General features: G+C 34.0%; 1 protein-coding gene across 3 annotated transcripts; it reads left to right on the forward strand.

The window, feature by feature from the left end:
- Window positions 1–885: 885 nt before the first annotated feature.
- Window positions 886–27,477, forward strand: LOC117922336 (GPI ethanolamine phosphate transferase 3-like). 3 transcript variants are annotated; one of them, XM_034840449.1, is made up of 20 exons: window positions 886–928; window positions 1,624–1,797; window positions 2,236–2,519; window positions 2,609–2,643; window positions 3,163–3,284; window positions 5,796–5,885; window positions 6,018–6,137; window positions 6,266–6,349; window positions 6,603–6,680; window positions 7,016–7,141; window positions 7,228–7,317; window positions 14,288–14,323; window positions 14,427–14,482; window positions 18,955–19,102; window positions 24,561–25,002; window positions 25,129–25,220; window positions 25,399–25,912; window positions 26,545–26,680; window positions 26,970–27,011; window positions 27,251–27,477. In XM_034840449.1, the coding sequence occupies exons 3-20, from the start codon at window positions 2,254–2,256 to the stop codon at window positions 27,459–27,461; spliced, it is 2,688 nt and encodes an 895-aa protein (XP_034696340.1). In that variant the 5' UTR covers window positions 886–928; window positions 1,624–1,797; window positions 2,236–2,253; the 3' UTR covers window positions 27,462–27,477. The 3 variants fall into 3 exon arrangements, with proteins under 3 accessions (XP_034696340.1, XP_034696339.1, XP_034696338.1); XM_034840448.1 differs by lacking the exon at window positions 886–928 and adding an exon at window positions 1,245–1,502; XM_034840447.1 differs by lacking the exon at window positions 886–928 and having other exon boundaries at window positions 1,535–1,797.
- The last annotated feature ends 49 nt before the right edge of the window (window positions 27,478–27,526 follow it).

The raw sequence follows: 27,526 nt of genomic DNA on the forward strand, positions 1-27,526 counted from the left end.
GGGTTATTTGATTAAAAGGGTTATTGAAACCCAATTTTGGAAATCTAATCATTCTAATGGTGAAAATATCGGTAATTACGAATATATCGGTACTTCAATTTTACGGATATATCGGAAATATCGATGAATATTTTTTCACAAATATTGATGGAGTGAAAATTATTTAAAATCCATAGGAATACTTGAAAAAATTCCAAAAAAATGATAAAATAAGTAAGAATACATATTTTAAAGTTATTTTGTAAGTGTAGTTCACATATATATGATCAAGAAGAAAAACATCGTTAGATTCAATATTTGAATTTTAAGAATAATAAATATGAATTTTGGAAGTGTATAAAGTTAGAATTGAGTTAAGAAATATTTGATTTTATTGAATAAAAATAATTTATACATAAATATAATACGTATGACATTGCAATACTCTTGTTAGATGAAGGGAGTCCATCTCTTTGAAGACAATATTTATTTAAAAATTTATAAAATATTTTTATTAAAACATGTTTTATTACATTTTAAATAAAAATTTAAATTAATTTATATAAAACATTTTATTTGAGATTTAATTTTTAAAATTTTATTAAAAATGTGTGGTAATAACTTTTTTAATTAATATTAATTTATTTAAATAATTAAAATTATTAATAATTTATTTTATCAAATTAATTTTAATTTATAAAACCAAAATTTTAATCCATGGTAGTGATTTAATAAAAATTAAGATGGATAATTAATAATTATTTATATAAAGAGAGGAAAATTGTTCTCATGATTTTTTTTTTTTTTTAATCTCTACTAAATATAAAAATCAAAAGTGCCACCCACTTCTCTCACTCGGGCATTAAGAAGCCCCTGTCTGAAGTTGCCCTCCAGACGAAAGAATCCCTTAAAAGGCCCTATTTTCCTCTGCCACTATCAATCCTCCAAGGTACTAATCTAATCATGTTATTATTATTATTTTTTTTGCAACCCCGTTTGATTCCCAAGAAAATCCATCCCCCATTCGATTTCCGGGAAAATTCATCTCAAGGAAAACCAAAAAAATTGCTTTTCTTTTGCTCCCTGTGTTTTCTGGATCTGTTCTAGGGGTCTCTTTGCTGTAGTGCCATTGGATTTAAATTTCACGAACCCTAAATCCACGATTTTTGAGCCAGGCTGAAAAGCACAACCTTTGCCTGCAAATCATGATCAGATTACCAAATAGCATCTTATGTTTTGTTTTTTTTTAAAAAAAAATTGGACAGATTTTGTATCCTGTGCGCGGGCTGGACTGGTAGGAAATATCGGGAAATTTCCCGAAAAATCGGTAAAAATACCGATAAATACCGAAATATGGGCGATATTTTAAAAAAATTACCGAAATTTCCGTCGACCGATAATCGGTGACGAATATTGTGTTGGAGCCGGCCGATAAGCGATATTTCTCGGAAATATCGCCAAATTTTTTGACATTTCAATCCTTGGTCCCAAGGGTTGGGAGCACCCCATGACAGTGAAATACGGTAATCACATTGATTTTGTATTTGAAACTTTATGATAAACTTACATATGTTTTAAAAATGAAAATTTCTTATTTATTTATTTATTATTTTTTTTTTATGATGTAAACATTTACCATGTAAGGACATTCCTCAAGAAACCAAAACGCAATTTGGAGCAATGAAGAATTATTGTGGAAATGGATCTAAAACTTAGGGTTTCTCTTTCTATACTTGCCACATTCCTAAAAACAATCTAAGCTCATTCAATCTCAGATTCTGCTAGAGAAAGTTGTATGTGGTTGCTTCCTCCTCCAAGGTATGCCCTCATAATTGGAAACAGTTTCTTTTGCTATTTGTTATTGTTGAATTATAACTACACTGCATTTGGATGCTGGGAAAACTGATGAAATAAAAGGAAATCTGATATTGATTCTCATTTGCCAAGTTTTGTTTCATTCAAGCTATGGTCTTCTACTTTTCTTTTGATAGAAGATCATAGTGTTTTTTGCCGTTTGTTTGGTTGATGAGAAAAACAGATTAAAAACAAGGTGATCAAGTATTGCAGTTCCTGCTTTTTATTGGGTTATTATTGAAAATTGTGAATCAACCCAAACAGGGACTGCATAGGTAATCAATTTGGTTCAGCTTCCATGAGTATCATGATGAAGTTTGTTTTTAAGGATTCTTATATAGCGTCATGATCCGATGGAACACCATTCTTCTTCGATAGTAATCACTATTTTAATTCTTACAGAGTTAAAGGCCTCTGAACATGGTGGCATTGCACAATAGTTTGATATGGCCATTCTTGATGATAATGGTACTTCATGGTATGGCCATTTTCCTGTTCACAAGAGGATTTCTCCTCACTCGCACGGAGCTTCCGCATTTCAGCACTTGCTCTGACATCTCCGACTCTCCATGTGTTTCTCCTTCTTCCTATTCTTCAAATCTCAACCAAACCCATCTACATCAACTCCAATGTTGGACTAGGCCTGTTGTTGATCGTCTTGTTATCATTGTCCTTGATGCACTGAGGTAAAAAAAGTTTGCTTTTGTTTGAATCCTTCTCTTTTTTCTCAGATAAGGTAACAATTAATTGTTTGAGGTGTATTCCTACTTTTCAGGTTTGATTTTGTTGCTCCCAGTGCCTGCTTTGAAGGTTAGCTTTTTTACTTTTTGAACAGTGATGAATGCTTATGTTAATGAACATTAACTTTCAGTAATTGCTTAATTGTGAAATACCAGAAAGTACAATCTGCACTCGAGTAATGGTACTTTCTTGATGCTTTTCTGTTCAGATTGGTGTTGCTTGTTAAATGGTAATCAGCTTGATATGTGTAGTTGATGAATTGGCCAGAGATTTTAGCTTTTTGTATGGTGGTTGTAGTCTGTATGCTTCACTTACACATGGGTACTGGTTGAGTACCCTCTGTAATTTTTTAATTATTTTTTGCATTAGCTCTTGCTTGTACAAGTATGAGTACTTAGTGGCTTCTTTTCTTTTTTAGGTATGGGAAGCTTAAACAACTCACCAAATCTTTCTAATCTGTTTTTCATTTTGATTTACATGAAATCTTGTTTTTTGAGTTTGTTGTACTGATCTCAAGCAAAGTATTACCAGCTATCTCTTCAATAGTTCTTCTGTGGCAGTATAATTAGCTAAATTTATTTCCTACAGAGAAGAAACCATGGATGGACAAGCTACAAGTGTTACAGAAACTGGCATCTACACAAGGATCATCGGCTAGGATTTTCAAAGCCATTTCAGATCCACCTACAACCAGTTTGCAACGTTTGAAGGTAATATTTTCTTTCACTATGATAATGGTAGTTGGACCTTGGTATGATGTCTCATCTCCCACTTTAAGCAAATTATAATGGTCAATTAGTCTTTGAAAAATTATTTTGACAATTTTGTTCTTTGTTTTGTAGTTCTGATTTTAATGTAGAAAATTTAAAATTTAATATTGTGAGGTTTGCTATTTCTTCTTTCTTGGGCCCATTAACACAAAGATCAGTATGTTTCAAGAATCAAATTGATCTGTGGATAGAAGAATAATCAGTAATTTTCAATCCCTGTGTTCCCTGCAACTTTGATTTATGACTTAATTTGTTAGAGCAGGAAATTGATGAGCTATCCTTATCATTGCTCATGTCATACCTTGTTTACATCTCTCATTTTCTGATTAGAGGGTTTGGACATCTTCCCCTGGTCTATTTCCTCTCAATCTTTGTTTTCTGCTGTTGCAAATATTGATTCTCCAGTGCTTTTTCAGGGGCCAATTTCATTTAGAATTCTGAAGTTCATCAGAAGTTAGAGCTTTTCCTTGTTTAGCCACAATGAAAGGGTTAATACCATTGAATGGTTGTTGGCTAGAGGCCTTACATTACCCATAATCCTAAGGGTTGTGTTCTCAGCTTAGACAACAGTGACACAGCAGGCCACTTCTTTCTACTATGCCCTGTGTGGTTCATGAAATATGTTGCTCAAGGAGGCAGGCTTGCCTTGGGCCTTCCCCTCATGGATGTTGTTCAGATGAGCCAAACCAGATGTGGATGGTTTGGTTAGAGATTTTGGAGTGCAAGCGAATCCTGGAGGTTGTTTACTACCTTACTTCATTATGGGCCTTAATTCTACATGGTTCTTGGATATCCCTCTAGGCATGATTTATATCATATTGAAGAGAGGCATGTAGTGCTAAAGCTGGTAATAAGACTAGGTTGGGGAGTATGAGAACCTCCACTTCTTTTATATCAATTCTTAATTTTATCCCATATGATACAAATACAATTTCTTATAAGAAAGGGGAGAAAAGGAATACAATCTTCATAACGTCTTAAATTAAATGGGAATAGTTATTTGTTGGGAACTTAGGCCAGTTGAGGAAGATCTATGGAGATCAGTAACTGCCAGTTGGAAGGGAAGCATGGATATGGAAAATCTTAGATCTTTCAAAATAAAATGGGTTGCAACTTTTCCCATATGCAAGATTCACCAATGAGGTAGTGGATAGTTGGATAAGAAAGGATCTTCATTGTCAGAGAACGATAGTTGGAGAACTCCTTCCCCGTGAATGTTTTTTTTAGATCACTAGTTGGTAATATTTAGAATATTTACTGTGTTTTAGGTTTGTAATTATATAGATTATGCTGAAGCTCCATTTGCAATTCCTTGTCTGAGGTTTGTGATTTTGGCTTGAAGAACATCTCATGCTTCTTGTACCCTTATTCCTTTTTATTATTCAATGAAAGGGTTGTTTCTTATGGGAAGAAATATGTTATTTGATAATGAAGTATTATGTGCTTTTTGGCTTTCGGTTCATTAGGTGGAATCATAGTGGTTTTGGATGAAAGAATCATGGAAAATTTCAAGGCTGTATGTCCATATTATACCTCAGTAAAATTTGGGTCCCAACTTGGGAAACACATTGTAATCTGTGATCCAACTCAAGAATCTTAGTAGAGTTTAGTAGTGACCATTGGGTTGTTTAGAACATGGGTAATGAAAACTTTTGTGCTCCCTGGTGCAAAGTTAGGCGGGGCCATTATGGCTTCTCATTGTTGAACATCTAGCATGCAGATTTATTGTTTGTGGAACTAAGCTGTATGTTGCTCAAAGTACTCCTCAATCTTGTGACAGTTTTCGTGGAACAATAATGCTCTACCAGTGTGGCCCATCTGGGATTTGCAAGTTGTGCTTTTTCATTTCTCCAACATAAGTTTTAAGGACCTGGTCAATCAAGAACATTTCTTTACTGTTTTCTTTATAACAATAAATATTGTGTGATTCATTGTCATTCTCAAGTAAGCTTGAATAGCTTTTATACCTTGCACATTCTTCCTCTTAAACTATTGGGCTGGGCTCTTGAATACATTGAATGTTAGAAGCCAAGCAAACTTTAAATGTGCAAATTGATTTAGTGACACAAGGTTGCTAATCATTTGTGCATGGGAAGTTTTTGTATCTCAATAGTAGAATCTAGTGAGAAAGCAAAAGGTAGAATAGGTTGTGATTATCATTTCTCCTACTTCTATGTGTAACCGCAAATGTGTTCAAATCAGATATATATATGTTGATAATGGGGATTCCGCCCTGAACAGCAAGAATTTATCTAACTGCCCCTATACCTTATACTACTTAAATACCGGGGAGACTTGAACTTGGATCCTTTGGTTCACCCAGAGGTTACACCCTAGGAGGTCCATGGAAATCAGAATTTGAACTAACGTATCCTGAACTTAAAACCATTGCCATGTGAAGCATTAGTTTCTGACTTTAAAATTAACATTCTTTGCTTGAAACTGTTTCAGGGTTTGACAACTGGTGGACTTCCAACTTTTATTGATGTTGGGAATAGCTTTGGTGCTCCTGCTATTGTTGAAGATAACTTAATTTATCAGGTTTTGTTTCATATCTTTTCTTGCTGAATAGTCATTTAGCTATCTTTCTAAAATTGTTGTCATGTGCTACAATATTTTGCAAGCTGTCATGTTTTATTTTTATGTAAATCTAATTTATGGATTCACTTACAGTTGGTTCAAAGTGGAAAGCGAGTTGTGATGATGGGGGATGATACATGGTTGCAGTTGTTTCCTCATCATTTTGAAAAATCTTACCCCTTTCCCTCTTTTAATGTTAAAGATCTTCATACGGTATGCCTTAAATGTTATGATTTTTTACCACATTCAATTTTTAAAGTATAGTTTTTCTCAAAAATTTGATCCAATATTTCAGTTTTAGCTTCTTCTGTTGCTGGAAGTTCATGATATTTCACTTCCAGGTGGACAATGGATGCATTGACCATTTGCTTCCATCCTTGTATCAAGAAGATTGGGATGTTCTTATTGCACATTTCCTTGGTGTGGTATGTTTGCCTTTATTTGTCAAGCAGAAATCCGTTCTTTGATATCAGTTTCTTCATCTCTTTTTTGCTTAAAGTTTCTTGATCAGATGATGAATTTTTTTTCCTGACAATAATGTCGAGCTACAGGATTTTTTTTCCCCCTCTTCCTGGAAAACTAGTTACATTATGATTAGGAAAAATAAAGAAACTAGCGCTAAGTTACAAGCTGTATCAGCAAAATATAGAATAAGTTTCTTGTTTCTACTTGGATCAGGATCATGCTGGGCATATATTTGGCGTTGACTCCACTCCAATGATTGAAAAGTTGGAGCAATATAATGGTGTTTTAGAGGTAAGTTTATTTGACTTATTTTTGTTTTTTATTGTATTTTTCATCTTGTCCTAGTGAGGACAAAAAAAAGGTTCACCTATCATTTTTTCTTCCATCTTGCATTTTTCTTTCTTAATTCCAAATTCTTGTTGAGTTTTCTGATTAGCATTGTTTATTGCTTGTTCAGGATAAATTTCTCACATTCTTTTAGAATTATGATTTTTTCCTTGACTCAAAAAATTGTTTCCTGGGTTCTTACAATGCTTCACATGTTGTTTCAGACCTTTGAAATTTTAATACTCAAACAATTTTTGTGCCCCTTCACCATTCATGTTTGACTTACCACTTTGCTTCAGAATATAATAGAAGTGCTGGAGAGCCAATCTGGACCAGGTGGCTTACATGAGAATACTTTTCTTCTTGTTATGGGTGATCATGGACAAACCATAAATGGTGATCATGGTGGAGGAACTGCTGAAGAGGTATAATATTATCATTTTCTTTTAAAATCTTGATTTGGTTGTCAAATTCATTTTGTTGTTAAGCTAACAAGAATCATATTCTACAGGTTGAAACGTCGATTTTTGCCATGAGTTTGAAGACGACTCCATCTTCTTTGCCTCTTGAACTTAATACATCATGTTGTGAACTACATTTGGTATTGCCTCTTTCTTCTAATGAGTACACTCCCAAACCTCCATGTTCTATTTTCACACTTGTATGTGACTGCTTGAAATTTGTGCCAATTTCCCTAACTTTCTAGAAAAAAAAAAATACAAAAGTGAGTTGGATATGAGCAAAATGTAGTAATTCTAACACAAAATTTCTAGATTTTTGTTTCTTAGAAAAATCTTATAATTTAAAATATGAAAAATATCCTATACAGCTCTTTCTTATGCAAGAGGAGCAATAGGGCTAGTTATTACCTCTCTTCTAGTGCCTCTGCACTTTAGCCCTTTGGTGTAGAGTGATAATTACCATGGGTATGAGTGATCATTCCCATGTTTGCTACTAGATTCTAGGTTTTTGGAAGTGGAGTGAGGAACAATATATTTTGGGCTTGTGTTTGTAAGACTGATTTGAACAATATGGTAGTAAAGAAACTCTAGAATATTTATAGATGGGTATGATGATATAGGAGTAGGTCTGGGATAAAATTAATTATTTCACTTTTCGTTGAGTTTCAGCGATAAGAACTTATATTTTGTGCGTAATGAAGTATCATTAGGTGGGGATGTTGAACTATGTCTTAAATCCAGGTAAAAGATCTTGACATCTCTTTTCATTGGTTTTGAGATATCTTTTATGATCCTTCTTGAGATGTAGACATCTGAACCTCCAAGGGAATTCATGTGGTATTTTTCTAGTTATATTACACGTCTAAAGTGTGAATAGGTTGTGTTGTCACATTTCTTATTAAAAAAGACTGCATAGATCCTTCTTACTAGCTTTGTGGCATAGACTGATCATTAGGGTGGGGTATAAGTTGAGTTCCTTGTGGAATACATTTCATATTTGCTGCTAGATTCAATGGTTTTGGAGAGGTGCAAGGGTCAATATGTTGTAAACTTTTGTGTAGCTTTGATTTGGTTAATATGGTAGTAAAGAAACTCTAGAATCTTTATTGATTGACACAACTATGGAAGTTGTTTGGGATAGAATTAATTTTTTATCTCTCTTTGGGCTTTAGTGACAGAATTCATAAATGTCCATGTTAGGTGCATTATGAAATATTAGTTACTTGTCACCATGGTCTTAAACCTAGGTCATGATCTTGTCTCTCTTGTTCATGCATTTCTAGATCTCTTCTGTGAGTCTTCTTCACGTATAGGCATCCCAATTCATCCAAGGAACTTCTCATGGCACTTGTCTGGTTGTATTACGCTTCAATCTGTAAAATGTTGTACCAAAAAATTGTATGATATTTAGAAAGTTCTATTATATGGTATTGAATTGATTGCTTTTCATATACATACATATAAGTATGTGGTGTTTACTGTGTACAAGCTAATATTAGATGTGGCTTGTGCACACTAACCACCACATATGTATCATCCATGCGCTTCATTAGTAATATGTTGAATTTGGGAAATGATTTTTGATTATTTTTAACAGTCAAGTTTTATTTTGGATTTTTATGTTTCCCTATTATTATAAATCATTTTGTAGAGAACCAAGAGGCAGTGTCTGGTGGGCTATACGGTGACTTTGTGGGTTATTTAGCTTAAAAAAAAAGAGTATGTTTGAGGTTTGGAAGAGATTAATGCTTGATTTGTGGGAGATATTTGCTTTCTAACATCCATCTCAGTGCCTGTTGCCAAATAGTTCTTGGTAGTTTCTTAGCATCATATGTGCAATTGAAGTTTAGTTTGCTTCCCAGTTCAGAAATTTGTAAGAATACATGAATTTGACAACTAGTTTTCTCCACTAGTTGTTTGAAACTTAATTTTGATGGACGTTCCTAGGGAGTTTGACCTAGATGAGCATTGGCGGATTTGTTTTGGGGTCATAGTGATATGATTCAAGGATTTTTGAGGATAAAACAAGGAATTCAGAGAACCTTTGGGACATGATTCATTTCCTTGCTTCTTTGGCTTGTTGTTCTAAGGTTTTTAAGGGGATTCCCCTTAATGTGATACAACTTGATTGGTTAGCGGCGTGCAACTCCATTGGGTTGGCCTAACTTATAGCAGTTGTCTGTATCTACTTTTTATTTTCTCGCATTTGTTTCATTGTAGTTTTGTTTTTCTTTGGTGGGAGGATTCCTCATCCTTCTCTTGTACTTTCCTTTTTATCAATATATGCCTTTGTCGTTTCCAATAAAAAAAAAAATAGTGATATGATTCAGGCTTTCTTGAAGGGAGCTGATTTTGGCCTAGTTGTTAAAATGAAAACATTTGCTTCACTTAATGATCTCAAGATTGCAAGAGAGTTGAGTGTCAGAAATTTGTTGGTAGAAGGGGATTTAGCGGCAGTTTTGTCTTAAATGGCAAATAATGGTACAGGGTCTTAGGATATGACTAATGGATATGGAGATTGTGTTATTGATAGGGTATTGAGTCTCTCTTTCTCTTGGTAGTCTAGATCGGGTAATTAGGAAGTTGATAGTCTGTCTAAGAGAAGCACATCTTCTTTAGTTGATCTTATTGGGGATGTGATGCCCCCTTGAGTTTTGATGTTTGTTCCCTCACCCAAAGAACACCAAAAAAAAAAAAAAAAAAAGAAGAAAAGGATCCCTTGGTGGAGTCGATACCTTTAGGAAATCTATGAAGAAAAAGATTTATAAGAGCTGGAATAATTTGATCAACAATTTGATGAAATTAACTTTTTTTTTTAATGGACTAAAGGGGTTTAGAAATGCTATCAAGGTGGCGCTCTCTTGCTTGGCCAAGGATAAGCTAGCTCCATGGGGGAAGCAAAGTTTTTAGTGAAAAGGGATTCCTCTATGAGTAAGGTTAAGAGGCTTCCTGACCTATCAAAAAAAAAAAAAAAAAAGGTTAAGAGGCTTCCTGAAGGACTGGCATCAATTTCAAGAGATTACCTTTTAATGAACTACACTGGGTTTAGAAATGCTAGCAAGGCAATACTCTTCCTTGACCTTAGGTAAGCTGGCTCCAAGAGGCAAGCAAAGTTTTTAGTGAAGGGTGCTCCTGTATGAATGAGGTTAAGGGGCTTCTTATAGGATTAACATCAATTTTAAGAGGGCCTTGTGGGCAGATAATGAAGAGGACTACATTTTTTCCTCAAAAGGGGAACCTTGAGTTAGCACTTTCTCTCCTTAGTTAGGGTTTTGTGTTTGCTTCTTGCTTTGGTTTATCCTGATTCTTGGTGTATCCATGTATTTATCTCAGTCAAGGATTCATTGCCTTCTTTTTACCCATCTTTTTCTTTCTTGTCCTTCAATTCATTAATATTGTAGATCATCCATATGTTTATATAATTAGAATTGTGCTAGAGTCCCTCGTATGGTTTGTTGATAATGCGCTTCTGTTTTGTGGGGTGAGTTGTGACCAACTTCTATATCTGAGGTGAATTTTCTTTGTTTCAAGGCACTACTGGGTTTTATAAATAATATAGGGAAAAGTGAGGCGGTAGTGGATAATGTGGAAAATGTAGATGTGTAGGTGTCATTGCTTGGTTGTTAGGTGGGTGTGTTGCCGACTACATATTTGGAGTTATCATTGGAGGCTTCTACAAGGCTAGTGTTGTTTCGGACCCTATTGAGGAGCAGTTCAATAGGTGGGTCACCTCATGGAAAGGCAATACTTGCCAAATGAGGGAACACTTATGCTTGTCAAAAGCATTCTGTCCAGATTACAGGTATACTTTATATCTTCTGTATACTAGTGGTTTAAGCTTGAAAAGTTTAATCTTATCTTAGAGTCATTGGAGTCGTCCTTTTAACATTAGCACTATTTTGGGACTTTGCTGAGTGGTTCAATAAGACACTTGCCCAATGGAAAGACAGTACCTAGGAAGTGGAGGGATGTGTATGTTTTTTATCAAAAACACTTTCTTCAGACTATGTATATACTTTATTTCGTCTGTGATGGTCCATTCTAGTGACAATATTCCCACTTTTATTATCAATTTCAGTACTGTTAGGGGCAATTGCCATGTTATTAACCCATCCAAACTTTAATACAACTTTTTTTAATCTTGCTGAGAATTTATCCGGGAGACATCCAATAATGCAAACCCCTCCCACCTAGCTCTGCAAGGGAACTCCTTCGGGTTTTTCAATTCAAAAGGTAGTGTAACCATAGTGGATGCATCACATGGACGTCAAATGGTTGGTTGATATTATCCCTCTAGGATCAGAACTTTTTGTTTCAGAGAGTGAATTATCTTGTTCATAGATCTTGAAACCAGATTAATATCCATTTTTCAATAGATTTATCCATCTATTGATAGAGAAATATTGATCTCTATTAGGATAGAATATGTGGGCTTTTTTGCTTGAGAAGAAGGGGGACTTACATGGCCTTTTCCTATAAAGAATTCGATTGTGATACCCGCAAAGCTCTCCTCTCTCTCCCTTCCTCATATTTCTTTTCCTGGACAACTGTCTTCAGATTGTCATGAAAAGTTAGAGTAGTGGCACCTGATTGGTGTTAGAATGTGAGTCCAATTCTTTGGTTGGAAACAAATATTTATTAGAAAGTCTTCTTGCTAAAAGGCAAGAAGTGGAGCAACATTACAATCAAACCACAACTGTTTGACCAATTTTGTTCTGACAAAATTGAAGAGAGGATTAGGTATTAGAAGCCTATTGCTTCCCAACAACACTTTATGAGAGTTGTTGTGGAGCACGTTTCAAAGAATCGGCCGAGTTTAGTATGACTTGGTCGAGTCGTATCATCCTTGAGCCTGTCCGCGTTGAGTCTGATACCTGATACTTGATACCATCTAAAACTCAAGCTCAAATCAAGAATCGTTTTAACCTTGGTTGACTCGATCTAGGATTCCGAGTTGACTAGGTCGAACCTTCCAAGTTACCAAAAGAAATCGTTTTTTCACTTCGAAATCATAGCAAATGAACAACAGTCGAGATCTCAACTGAAAAAACCTCTGAAAAATTGGAGATTGCCTTCAAAACAAAAAACTTTTCAACAACCAAGACCTATGACCCATTTTGAAGAAGAAGAAAGGCCTCGGTCTAATCACGAGTGTTGGAGGTGTATAAGAAGAGGAGGTTGAGGGCATCACTAATTTCAGAATGGATGTGGAGCGCCTTCGGTGGTGCCATTGGGAATTCAACAATAGTTGTTGCCCTTCTCTCTGCTTGTTTTTGCCCTTTATCACCGTGGTGTGGGTGAGTCTTGCGAGTGAATTGGGGATATTGAAAAAGAAATTGTGCATGTGAATTGGGTATTTAAAGAAAGGATATCCATAATATATTACCTGATTTTTTAAACTATTATTTTATATGGTAATGATTTATTGTTTTATATATTGATGGTGTGATATAAATTATATGTACATTATTTTATACGGTAATGGTAGCATATTTGGTGTATTAATTTATTATTAACAATCTATTCAAACCATTTTATTTGTTATTATATTAACATTATTAAAAGCATTTAATCAAAATTAAAAATGGAATTGATGATTGAATTATATGTATTTTAGTAAAAATATTATTATATGTGAAATCATTTTTAACATTATTATAAATTGCTTTCGGCAAAGGCTCTATAATTATTTAAATAATGTTAAATGTGAAATAAATTTTATTTTATAATTTTTTAAGCTTATTTAATTATATTTATTTTTATAAAAATTTTCATAATATTTTTATAATTTTTTAAACTTTTTAACTATCTTATTTTGCGTATCACCCAATACCGAGCCAAGATGCCAAGACCGATGTGCCTCAAGACCTTCCGAATCAATGACTGATACCACGACTTTGAACCATGTTATGGAGGCCTATGGTTGAGTGGGATGCTTTGTTAAGGAAAGTCATTGTGTGATTCTAGAGAGGAGATGGGTTGTGTTTGAGGGTGGAAGCAAGGCTTATGGTTTGAGTCTGTAGGGATCTATTAGGAGAGGATGGGATGTCTCATATGGGTGCAAGACTAAGTTATCATTCGATGATTAGTGTGGAGGACTTTCTTTAAAAATTAATTCTTAGATTTGTTTATTATTTTAGCTTATAAAATTCTCATTATGCTGGGGTTGCTGATATATGGGTGAGGGATTCTCACAATGCTTGGGATGTCTCAAACAGGTGTAACACTAAGTTATCATTTGATGATTGTTATGTAGGACTCTTCTGAAAGATTGTTCCTCATATTTGATGCTTGATCTTGGGGGATTTAGAGGATTTACTCTGTGGTAGTTCATGGAGGTGTTGAGAATAGATGGTGTGGAAGGTTGCAAAGGATGCTTTCTTCTTTATGAGTTTTTGGCGAATTGACAAGCTTGGGCATGGTTAGCTTGTTTCGGCTAAAAAGATGTGGGGTCTTAATGCTCCATCCTAGGATTGCTTTTTTGTTTGGAAAATAGTGCTGTATATAAAAGGAGGCATGAGCCTATGATATTCTTTGTGAGATGGTTCTCTGGTTGTGACCTTTGCTATTCTCCTTTGTTGTGGGTTTGGCCTCACTGTGTACTTAAGCTGCATGGTAGTTTTGTTGGCAAGGATCAAAAGATATGGTGAATGGTTCCTTTGTGCCTGCTTTGGTGGCAGGAAAGGAGACTTAGAACTTGAGAAAGTTTGGACTGTTCTGAAGTGGCTACAAAGGGCTCCATGGTTAAATTCTTAGTTTCTTGGTCCTGGGGTGGGGTGCTTGTGGGATTGATGATTTTTTTTTTTTCTTGGATTTTATAGTTTGAGATGGATTTATGTGTACTGTACATTCTTCTTTTCTTTTCCTTGGCTCTATTGGTATTGGGGCTCCTTATATTCTTCCAGTGTACCTGGGTAGCACCCACCTCTCATTGAACATCTATTTATTTGTCCATATAAAAGAAAATAAAGATTAGGACTATTTCATCCCTATTACTTTATTCCTTGTTGAATGTCAAGAATTAAAAATGATTTTATGTGTTAATTGGTGCTTAAATCCTGGCTCAAGTTTGTTTTCTTTTAAAAGATTTTTTTTATGTGCCACTTTCAGGACAAAGAGAACATGTGCATCAACTCCATCCAACAGGTATTGTGCATTCATTTTTGGATTGTGATTTGGTAAATCTTTTTTCTGTTTGTTTGAACTGTGTTTCTCCTAGGATGCATATTTGAATGATTGCTATTTGCAGCTTGATTTTGCAGTGACTGTATCTGCAATGCTTGGTATTCCCTTTCCTTTCGGAAGGTGCAGTGTACGCATTCTGCTTCATATCATTATTGTCATCTTATGTAAAATATACATGTATAATGAATTTTATAATATGTTGTGGGCAATTTACTATTATTTATTGATTAGTGATAGGATTGATATAAAAAATGATGTCATTGGAGGAAGGTTTCTGACATTCTTGTTTTGAAGCCTCACCATTTAGATTTGGGATTTTTGAATAAGTAGATAATATTTTTTCTTATTTCCATTTAGCACAATTTAAAATACACGCTGATAATTCAAGGAAATAAACCTTTCAGTAGACAAAATGACAACAGGTGTTTGACAATTTAAAATACATGCTGATAATTCAAGGAAATATAAGCACAGAACTTAGCTAAGATGTGGCAAAAACACAAAATTACAATAGGTTTTTGAGCTCAAAATTTTTCAATCATATGCTTTTTTAGATCTGAATTTTTGTTGGCATTGAATATGTCTACCCTAGATTATAACGGGATATCATAATAGAAAATAATCACACTGGAAAGTAGTTCTATGCCATGTAGAGAAAGATGTTCAGGCTTTGGGAACAAGGTAGTGGAGGTATGTGGTTCACCATTAGATAAAGAATCCCTGGTGTGTCTATTTTGCTGCTTTTTGAGATAGATGAAATTTCATGGCTTATTGAGCAATTGGGAGGTCATGCTTGCCGGAGAGGGATGTAGGTTTCACCAGGAAATTTAGAGGTTGATCAGAACAATTTGTTTGGGGTTAGAAGGAATACAAATGTGAGGTTCGTGAGAATTTTGGACACTTGCCTAATAGAATACCATTTCTCCTAATATGGAAGGGGCCCATGAATTATTGTTTGTGTTGCTGATGTTGTGGAAGTGCTAATAGAAGACAAAGAAAGATAATATGGCCAAACAAAAGGGTACAACTCAAGGTGACAAAAGACTCCCACAAAGGATGCTAATGAGAGTTCCATCATTTAGTCAAATTATCCATGCGTGATTGGCTGTATAAGAAATCCAACAGAGGGAGCAGCTCAAAGATCTAGCCATGTCAATGGTTTTGTGCTGGAGGAGCTAATCTTTGTGGATCTTGCTTCCCCTGAGATACCTAAGCTATCTTTAGAGTCGAGTCTCTCTGAAACAAATGATTGCAATAAGAGCTTTCAGAGCTCAGCCTTCCTGTAAAGCAAGGATCTCAGCCTTTTAGAGAAGGCTCTTATCATGTTGGCCCTATGATTTCTAAAGACACTGCAGTGTCGTAGATTTACCTGAAAAGCATCCATCATAATTAAGCTTGAGGTAGATTGCTGGCTACTCAAGCTGCTATTCCATTCAAATACAACCAGGCTCACAGAAACCCTGTGGAACACCTTGAGAGATTGCAGAATAATGTGATGAGAGGAGGAAAAAAAAGTCTACCCCACAGTAACCATAGATCTGCATATATGCTAAAAAATCCAAGCATTTCTCTTTAAGTAGGTTGGAGAAAAATAGCGTAAGAGCCACCTACCTTGCTCTTGGCATTGCCTCCAAACCTTGGGAAAGCAATAATCACCAAATCATCTGCAGTCCAAAGAGTACCCTATCAATCCCAACCAGCTGAAATAATCTATGTCAGAGAATCAAAACCACTAGACAGTGGAGAAATAAATGGTCAACCAACCAATTTTCTACATACCTCTGCATGTAATTTACCATTCCAAGTGCAGGGCTTTAGAAGGCTTCTCAATTGGATTGTCTTATTAGTATTGACACTTTTGTTTCCACCAACCATGCAGAATCCTTGTCTTTAGGGCTTCCAAATAAACTTGGCTCAATGAGGAGAATGCCGGTGTGAGTATGAATTGACGGTTAGGAAAAAGGATTGAGAGGAGAGTGGTCTGCGCTTTCTCATTTGTTAAGGAGGATCACACATAAACATGGAGCAAGGATGAGTTAAGAGTAGTAATATTGTCAATTTCTTGATTGGATAAGTTACATTGAAAGTAAAATTTTCAAGATGGAGGGGAAGAGTTTAGACAACAATAAATGGGAGTAGTTCGAAATCTCTAGAACTGAGACTAAGTAGAGGTTAGAATAGAGAGTCTAAAGTGGTTGGTCACTCTGCCATAAATCTTCCTATAAAGGAATCTTAGAGTCATCTCCAATTAATCTTCCTATAAAGGAATCTTAGAGCCATCTCCAATTGAGAATTGATTATATTGAGAAGAAACCTTGGGCAATTTCTTTTCAGAGGTAAGGATGCAATTATCTTTCAAAAATGTTTGCTTCCCAACCATTGGATTATAAACCATAAATGCTTCTAGTACGTTTTCTCATGGAGTGTTGCTCTCCATATGAAGCCTCTACAACCATTGGCCTAGGAAGGATCCATTCATTATAAAATTTTTCACAAGCTTAAACCTCCATCTTGGATTAACAAACTTACCTTCGTCCGATTAGGTGATCTATTTTTCTTTTCTTTAAACTCGACAATGAGAAACTTTTTTGTCTTCTTTTAATTCTGGAAGTAATATTACCTTTGCATTCTTTTAATTCTTGAAGCAATCTTAAATTTAAATTTGAAAACTGAGACAATAAGAAGTGATATGAGACGAATGATGCTGGACAAGTGAGACAAGTGTGATTCTAACCCCTAAAAATAAATACATTTTCTTCTGACAATCAAGTGGGAGAAATCCTTTCCATAACTGTGCTTAAAAACTGGGGTATTTGGTCTTGATTAACATTAATGTTTGAGAGAATGCTCTGATTAAGCTGATTTAAAATCTAGAAATCTGCAACAAAATCAAAGGAATGAGTTGAATATTGTACACATCCTCTGGTCTAGCTTTAGAGAAAAATATATATCATCCACAAATTGGATAGTGTTACTTTGAGGGATTCTATACACCAAAGAGAACCCTTTAAAACATCTCTTTTCTCAGCTTTAATCATAATTATGCTGGATTCTATACACCAAAGAGGACCCTTTAAAACATCTCTTTTCTCAGCTTTAATCATAATTATGCTGGATTCTATACACCAAAGAGGACCCTTTAAAACATCTCTTTTCTCAGCTTTAATCATAATTATGCTAAGTACATCCACTAGTAGTGCGAAAAGAGAGTGGGTCCCTTGTTTGAGGTGGCTCAAAGCCTTTACCTATCCTTTTGTAGGAAGATATTTACCAACACTTAAAACTAGGAGAATATAACATCCTTGAATCTAAAGCCTCCATTTAGGATAGAAAGCTTTCCTAATCATCGCATGGTCCAAGTCTAAGAAACCGAAGTCAACATGGTGTAATCTTTCTTGAAATCAAGTTGAATATCTTTGTGAATTTCTTATCCACCAAAATGTAAACACCTCAACAAAGGTTCCTTTTATGAGGAGGGAATTAGTCTCTTGAATAGTGGTGGAGCTTTTTTTTCTTTTCTTTCTTTTCTTAATTTGATTTTTTTGTACATATTAATTGAAGGTATTTAAAACAAACATAAAATAAAAATTCATGCAAACAAGTTTTACAAGCATTGTTTCAAAAGATTATTGAGGCTTACACCTTGAGGCTCGCGTTAAGTTAGCCTTCAAGCCTCAAGGCAAGGTAACTAAGGCTTAAGCCTCACCTTATTGAGGCTTACAACCTTAAGACTATAGCCTCGAGGCTATTGAGGCTCAAACCTAAAATATTTAGAAGGTTTTTAGCTTACTTATATAGATTGAGAATATTATTTAATAACATTGATGATGAGATTATTTAAATATGAAAAATCTTATAGACAACAATTATAGATTTATTAAATAGAAGTATTATAGATTAATTTTAAGTTTTTGTAATTCTATTAGTTTAATTTTTTGGACATTGTGATTGGAAAGGTGTCCCTAGTGGGCTAAATTTCTAGCTCTGCCTTTGCTTTTCAAGCAGCTTGAAGATGTGTAGATATAAGTCTTGTAGAGGCTGTTGTATACGTCCTATGTACTTTGGTGTGCTTTTTTTGGCGCTTTTAATGCATTTTTTGTTTACCTATCAAAAAAAAAAAAAAATGTCTTCTAGAGTCTGATTGGTAGATTAATATGTCTGAAATTTTAAATATGATTGATGGAACCTTTTAAGTATGAGAGCATTGGTCACACCCCACTATTATAGAACTCAAAGTTTAAAAACCTTAGGAAATCCATCTGCAAGACAATTTCTTGACTTTGTTCTGCTTGTTTAATTTCATTTATGAGTTCTCTAAGTTACTATTTCTATCTCTATTTATTACCTAATAAGTTACAATTCCAATCTTCATGTTTTTAAAAGCTATTTCCGTCTTTGTTTATTACCTAATAAATTACTATTCCAATCTTCATGTATTTAAAAACAAGTGCTGGTATTTTTGTATCAGAACTTTCACTTTTTGCAATGATCCATGTTTTGTGCTATTATGCTGGTGGTGTCATTACTATGCCTTGATGTAGCTTTGACAGATATCTTTCTGAAATAATAGCTTGAGGTTGGTTTCATTTCAGCATTGGCCGTGTTAATTCTGAGCTATATGCTTTAGGCTCTGGTACATGGAATTTGGAAAGCATTAATGTGGGGAATCGTCAAACTCAATTGAATATGCAATCGTGGATGCGCGATTATGTCAATGTACTTTGCATCAATTCTTGGCAGGTACTAATTTAACTTGTCGAATTATTTTTGAAGATTTAAATTGTCTTGACACTGAAATTGTAATCAAGATTGCATAGCTTAAAAAATTATTGATAAGGATAATAAACAAGTCAAGGTTGCCTTAACCTTCATCTCTAGCTTGATGATATATAAGTATTAAAAATAATAATAAAACATAACATCATGAAACCTCTAAACCAAAAAATAAATTTAAAGGTTAAGTGAAAATAACAAAAAAATGTAAAAATTGAATACAAACACACATAATTCAAGCATAGATGTGAGGATTTCTGAATTAACACCTATATGAATGCAAAGAAATTAGTTTCTATGTAAATTTCCACTCAATTGTGGATAATTTTTCCTTGTTCTTATTTATTAATTATGTTTGGTGTTTGAATGTTCTATTTTAATTTGTTATAGTTGTACCTTATGACTCGCTATATCTTTGAGACTTTTTGAGAATACTAATTATTATTATTATTATTTTTCTGTTATTCTTAATTTCTCAAAGATACTGTTTTTATGTAGTTATTTTGTTGTGTTTTTAATCTTTATTGACAATAAATCTTACATTGCCTGGAAAGGAATGTCTTACACTTTATATCTTCTACAATTAGGATGACCAAATGGTTTGAACCATTGGCTTGTATGTAATCTCTTTAGACATGGTTTTTCCTTCTTTTCTTTTTTCAAATTTTTATAATTTATTATTATATATATATTTTAAAATTTTTTGAAAAAAGCCTGCTTTGTGGAAACAGGAATCAATTTATTTGTCTGTAATGTTGGTAAAATGTAAATAGATGCACCTTTTAAAATCGTCTGGAATTTGCTTCCATGGTTTAGTCAATATTGGTTCATAAATGCCTTAATTTTTTCCTTTGCCTGGCTCAAGTGGCAAGGGGTTGAAATGGGGATATGAGAGGTGCTGGGCTCAATTTCCAAGAGAAAAAAATGTTACCTATAAAGAAAGGTGTTACAACTTGATTGGTTAGCGGTGTGTAATTCCAATGGGTTGGACTAACCTAGAGAGTTTGCTTGTTTTTACTTTGTATTGTCTTGTATTTGATTCCTTGTAGTTTTGTTTTTCTTTGGTGGGAGGATTCCTCTTCCTACTCTTGTACTTCCTTTTTATCAATATATCTCTTTGTCGTTTCCTATCAAAAAATTTCCTCCGTCACCTGGGGTTGATGTTCCATAGTTCTTCCTTGTGTGTATACAGGTTTGCTTCTATCATTTTGGTTCATATGATCAAATTTGGCTCAATTAAGTTTGATTTTCAGGCCAGGCTTGGCTGCTGGAACTTTAGAATTGGTTTTGTTTTGTTTTGTTTAAACAGTGTTATTCATGCTGATATGTGATTTAACATTTGAATTAATATTTATTTTATTATTTAATACATTTCCTCTTTACAGAATCAGGTCCTTATTCCAATGTCTCTATTTAAGATTTAGCCAAATAAAGCATAGCAAAATAGTTAGCCAAATAAAGTATAGCAAAATTGTTATTATTATTATTTTTATTTTGTAAATGCTTTATATCCTACCTCTCATTTTTTTTTTTTTATTATGTTATTCTGGAAATATTAGGTTGGGACTGCTAAGGAGTAGGGTAGGCACCTATTTGGTTGAATATAAGAAATATTCTGTACTTTTTCTTGTGGAATACTATTTTCAGAAGTTAATCTGTCTCATGTGTTCATGAATGAAAAAATCATAGGCTTCACAAAATGTTTTGTTTGGGTCTTATTTTCTAATAAAGTAGAAGGTTCCTATATGGGATTAATCTTCTTGATAAAGGGTGAAGCCTTGTTTAGGGTTCAGTACTTTGAAGGGATGTAGTTTTCAGAGTTAAAACTGAAAGGCACCTATCTTAAGTCTATTTTTATGGTCTAGGAATTCCTTAGGGACCTTGTCTTTCCTAGATTGCACTGATAGTTGGTGCTGGCCTAAGGCCTTGTTTGCTGTCTTTGATGTTCCCATATCTTCTTTTCTTTGGCATTGTCTGGTGTCCCTTGTCTACATCATGCATCCCATGGTTCACCTCTTTTGGTATTTATCATATGCTATATATCTTCTCTTTGCTTACTTATATATAGAAAAAGGTAGTCTCAATTCTAAAGTGGCATCTTTTGTTGTCAAATTGAAATAAAAAGGCTTTGGAATAATGAGATTCCATGTGTTTTCCAGATTGTAATATATCTCCCACTTAGTGAATTCGTTGGTGCCTTCATGTGCTAGAAAAGACAAACAATCAAATGTTCCCAAAGCCACTCACAGTTTGCAACTATTGGACCTTACCCTACTATAGACATCCATGTGAGTGTCCAGATTTACATGCAAATTGGATGGTCATTTTTCTCTAGTAAGAAATTTTACATCTGAAACAAGACATCAAATGTTCATGAAGCCAATCAAGCATGAAACTATTGAAACTCACTCTGATATAGATGTCCACATGATGCTAAGATATACATGGATTTTGGACCATCATTTTTCTCATCTTTAGATCGAAGCTTTATGTGATGGAGAAAATGCAATAATAGACAAGTAAATTTTCTTTTTTTTTTTTATAACCGTGGATGTCCGGGCCAGCTTACGAGCACCTCGACTAATCCCACGGGGCCCTGAAGTTAATGACCGGGTAAACCTCCAATGGCCCTGAGGGGACTCGAATTGGTGACCATTGGGGAGCAAACCCAAGGCCGGACCAATAGACAAGTAAAAATTTTAAAAGCTATTTTCTAAAGTTTCCTAAAATAAAACTACTTTTTAATTTAATTTAATTTTTTCTATCATTTTGTTTTCACTTCAAGCTTGCTTACTTGAAATTTTATTAGGGGTCAATTTCATTCATTTCCCGTTTTGGCTAAATACACTTGACCCCCATTGGTTTGAAATTTTATCAAATACCTCCCTATTTTTTATGAAATTTCAAACCAATGGGGGCTAAGTGTATTTAGCCAAAACCTTGGGGGAGGTAAATGAAATTAACCTATATTATGATTATTACTATTGTTATTGTTGTTGTTGTTTTACAAATATAAACAAATTATCATATGTAATGCTTTCAAAATAATAATAACATTAATGTTAATATATATAATATAATTTTATAATTTTATAGATCATTGATTTACTCCTATAATTAAAAAACAATGTCATTGTATTTGTTATTATATAGACTTGAAATTTTTTAATCATACTATAATTATTAAAAATATTATAATAAAAAGGAAAATTAGTCTTGATAATTGTTAGAAAGCAAAATTAAGTCATGTCGTAATGCATTGTACTTTCAGTATGCTTGTATTGTAAGTTTAATGTATAAGTGTTGTACCTACATCTTGTGACAATCCTCCTAATAGCATTAGAAGCTAGGTGGCTTATTCTACCATAGGGGTGTCTATATTAATACATCATACCCATGAATTAGCATCATATCTTGGGTGCATTCTTATTGACTATGATATTTATCATGAAACCCATATATATATATATATATAAAAAGTGTCTTCTAAGGTTAATTTGTAGTATAGATGGAATGTTAAAGAGTATACGAAAACCATCCACAAGTGTCCGTTTAAAAAAATTTACAAAAAAAAAAATGATATTAGGTCATGTCACAATGAATTATTTAGCATATTTATGTTGTAAGATCAATGCATTTTTGTCGTACCTATTCCTTGGCTTCTATATTAATGCATAATATTGGTGCATTAGCATTGTACACTTGGTGAATTACTATTATGAATGATTTTTATAATAAAAACCTGTAAGCTTTATGAATGTAAAAACAAAAAGGAAATTGTCTTCTAGGATTGGTTTATAGTAAATGACATCATAATAATAAAACTATGAATAATGATATTAATAAAATATTAATAATATGAATAATATTTTCACATGATCATAATAATAGATATAATATTATTAAGAATGATATTAGTTCTACTAATAATATGAATAATATAACACTAATATCATAAGCAATAATATTAATAGTGATATTAATGTTTAATCATAGCAATAATAATAATAATACAATTAGTGTTAATATAGCATATGTTGGACAACCGATTTTCCTAAAAGCTTAAGCTTGTAGGATTTGAGTTTACAATGTATATCATCCTCTTTAACACCTTCCCTCACATGTGACCCCATACCCACACATGTAGAGACGCACTGGCCCATAGACAAACAACCATAATTAGTCTCTCTTGGGCTTAATTTAAGCTTAATAAATTGGGGAAATAAATATTATGCGGTGAGACTCAAACACATGACCTTCCATCAAATGAGACTCTAATAGCAAATTAAAGTACCAATTTTCCTAAATTCTTAAACTTGTAGGATTTGGGCCACAATGGATCTTTAACAGCATAAATAAAGCATAAAATGCATAAAAGATGTGAAGTTAAATGGAATAGGAGGAAAGACAAACAAAGGGTATAATTGGAATTACAAGATGGTCAAATTTTCAAAGTATGACTTATGGACTTAAAGAGAATTTTAAACCTTGAGGAGACTTGTTACCTTTAGGTGATCCTTTTGGATAATTCTCCCAATTTTATTCTAAGCACCTTCATCACTACTTTTGTGGATTTGGCCCTCTCTTTGTTTAATGACCAAGGGAGATTTGCACAATGGTGTAAAACTTATTCTTCATGTATAATTCATTTGGGATTTTTAGGGTTCGCTGAATGGTTTCACCTTTATATATGAAATTGAAAGTTGCTTTTTCTTCCTATTGTGCATCACTAATGGGCATATGACCAAGACCTCTCCCCACCAGATATTTGTTGTATTATTTGGGTGATATCATAATGAGCATTATTAGAACATGCTTATCATAATGATCATTAGACTATGCTTCAATCAAGACTTGAACAAAGTGGTCTAAGGAAAAAAAAGAAGGGGGGGGGGGGGGAGGAGGAGGAACCTTGATGAACTCTTTGGAGGTTCTAACTCCACTAGACTTGCTACATTGTATATTCTTTTTTTTTTTTTTTTTTTTGATAACCGTGGATGTCTGAGCCGGCTTATGCGCACCTTGACTAATCCCATGGGGCCCTGAAGTTAACGACCGGGTAAACCTCCAGTGATCCTGAGGGGACTCGAACTGGTGACCATTGGGGAGCAAACCCATGGCCAGACCAACTGAGCTACCCCTCAGGGTTTCTACATTGTATATTCATTATCTCATATTAAATAAAATGGTCATAATGCCCTCGTGTTTTATATTCTTACAAAAAACGAATAGATAGATCCATAGAATGCGTAAGCAAGAAAAAGTACAAAAAATGCATTGACATTTACCTTCTGCCAACATTTATAACAGATGGTAAATACTATCAGGGCTTTTAACTATAACTATTTATAGGTGGCATATTCTTCATCTAGCAACTGTTTTTCCATCGCCACTTTTTGGTGGCTCATTGATTTTACTTGTGCAGGTGAAAAGATACATTGATGTCTATTCAGCTTCATCAATTATTGGATTTTCTTCAGAAGACATAATGCGTATAACAGACATATATGCTCAGGCAGAGGAGAGTTGGTTGCATACTATTAAGAATTTGTTATTAGATAAAAATGAAAGCTGTAATACAATGTTACCCATCAAGAGGCAAATTGATGCATATTCTAATTTTCTAGCAAGTGTTGCTGAGCTAGCTCGCTCCAAATGGACTGAGTTCGATTTAAAGATGATGGGTGTTGGCCTTGGCATAATGTTAATAACACTTGTTATCCAATTTCTTGGTATCAAGAGGATGAACAAAACATGTGGAGTTAATTTTCCTTCCCCAGGAGATTCTTGGACTTCCTTTGGTTTGATCTTTTCCATTTTTATAGTGATGATACGTGCATGCAGTTTCCTTTCAAATAGTTATATCTGTAAGTTTTGAACCTTTTTTTTTTTTTTTCCTTTTAATAGAATTTCTTGACCTTTTGGATTCTCTTCTTATCTCTGACATTTAATGATTCTTTTTATGTTTTTTTCCCTGTTTTTCTTGAGGTCAGTGGAAGAAGGAAAAGTGGCAAGTTTTCTTTTGGCCACAACTGGCATTCTCAAATTCCGCAATTCAATCTTGAAAAAGAAGATGCTATTGGAAGTTGGTATTTTATCTTACATCTCTTTATCACCGTAAATTGTTTTTAATACATCACTGGTGATTTCTTACAACTTATGAATATGCTTTTTCATTTTTCCTTTTTATGTTCTTATCATATGACAAAATTTATGCTATGTATGTTCCAGTGATGCTGATGACTTCTCCCATGAATTTGCAGGCTGTTGTATTTCTTTTGTTAGTCTTCACTCTCAGATTAGCTATTGAACTTGGGCTATCAAAGCAGGCTTTCAGTTCTGGGTTTACAAACATACCTCTTTGGATGTATATAGCTGAGATTGTGCCAATGCTAGCTCTAGTTTTATTGGCATACTTTCTGTACAAGAGCATTGATGACACTGCTTGTGTGGGGTTATTGAAGTTTGTCATCGCAGTAACCATTTTAAGTTACTTGCTCATAGCAGTGCATTGGACCATGGAAAGTAACCTAGTTGGCACACCTTTGATGCTTCAAGGCACTGGAAAAGGTTTAATTCCTCGGATAATTTATGCTATTGGAATTGGACAACTATTAATCCTAGCACTTGGTAGGCTGTTTGGCAAAGAGAAAGCTTTGGATTCCAAAAAAGGCTTGATTCTTAAAGTAGTGGCCATGTTGTCTGCATGGAGTTCAACAGTCATCATCGTGTCGGGAAAACAAGGTCCAGTGGTTGCTCTAGCATCAATAGTTGGAGGTGCTTTTCTTTGTTACAGCTTTGATTTTTTACTCGACACTAATTTACTTGAGCTATATTTTCATTATCTTTGATTTTTTACATTCACATTCATGTATGCCATTTTAATAGCCTCATAAACATTTGTATTTGGCTTCGTCTTTTTAATATTCAACTCAACAGAGCTTGTACCAACTATTTCAGTTAGGATTATCAAATTGCTGTTTTCACTGCCTGAAACCTTTTTTTGGCTGCCTTCAACTAGAATTAATTACTCCTTATTGAGAACTTATTGGTATTTGTTGCATATGACTAGATTGTCAACTTCTGAACTTGTCTTCAATAATTTCCACCTCTGGCTTCTCACAAATATATTCCAAGTTCTATTCAATCTTTTCTTGGATTTATACTCATCCATCTCAACATCCTTATTTTGGATCATGTCTTCAAAGTTGCCAACATCTTGTGCTATTGAGCTTTTCCCAACAATATCTACTAAAGAGTGTAAATCTTTTTCTTGAATTTGTGAGCACTTTTTCTTCTTCCTTTTTTTTTTTTTTTTTTTTTTTGTGTGTGTGTGTGTTTTTGGGATAAAGATTTATAGTCTTTTAAAATATTTGTAATTACTTATGTGTAAAAGTTTATCTCAACAGGTTGGTGCATAATGAGGTTGGAGAACTTGGAACATGAATCTAGGGATGGTTCAGTTGGAGTTCTAAATTTGTTTCCTCTTCCTGTAACACAATGGAGTCTTTTAGCTGTGAGTCTGTTTTTCTGCACTGGGCACTGGTAAGATGCTTGTACTTTTAGTTTTTCATGTCATCTCGTTGAGCTATTGGTTATCAATAACAAAGTTAAACTGTTGCTACATCATATTATGGTTTTAGGAACTTGTTTGATTGTGTGGCAACAATCTGGTATTGTTCGCATAACATAAGCAGTTCCTCTACAATTTAATTTTGTTCTCCTAATGTAAGTTGTTATTCACCTATGAAAAGAACGATAAAAAAAAGTACAAGCAGATCTTGTTTATTTATTTGATTTCTGTTTCATGGCCAATAACAACTTTCTTCTCCAGGTGTGCCTTTGATGGCCTTCGATATGGAGCTGCATTTATTGGGTGAGTACATCTGTGTGAAGATGAACACTAGTGTTTTACTATGATTTAATTAGGTCATCAGCAGAGAAGGAAGTTTAGCTAAATCTTGGAATTTGATTGGACAAGTGGGACTAAATAACCCAATTCTCTCACTTATGGTTGAGATTTCATCGATAACCATGGAGGATGAAGTAATTTCTCGTTATTACTGTTAATAGGGTATTGTTATTGTTATTATTATTGATGCTCTTCATTTTCAGGTTCGACGATTTCATCCTTATCCGACAAGCAATCCTTCTTACTATTGATACATTTGGCTTTTCTCTTCTTCTACCCATTTTTGGGCTTCCCTTTCTTGTTGCACACCAATATCCATCTGTTCAGAGTAACCAAAGAAAACCATTCATATTTGTGCGGTTGTCTCAAGTAGGTTTATTTCCTGGATGTGTATCCATAATATTCCTTAAATGATTCTTCTCTAATTCAATTGAGTTGGGAGATGCTAAACGGCAATGTGTCTTCTTCTGTGTTTCAGG

Source organism: Vitis riparia, chromosome 9 (genome assembly GCF_004353265.1).
Source record: "Vitis riparia cultivar Riparia Gloire de Montpellier isolate 1030 chromosome 9, EGFV_Vit.rip_1.0, whole genome shotgun sequence".
NCBI classification, from domain to species: Eukaryota; Viridiplantae; Streptophyta; class Magnoliopsida; order Vitales; family Vitaceae; genus Vitis; species Vitis riparia.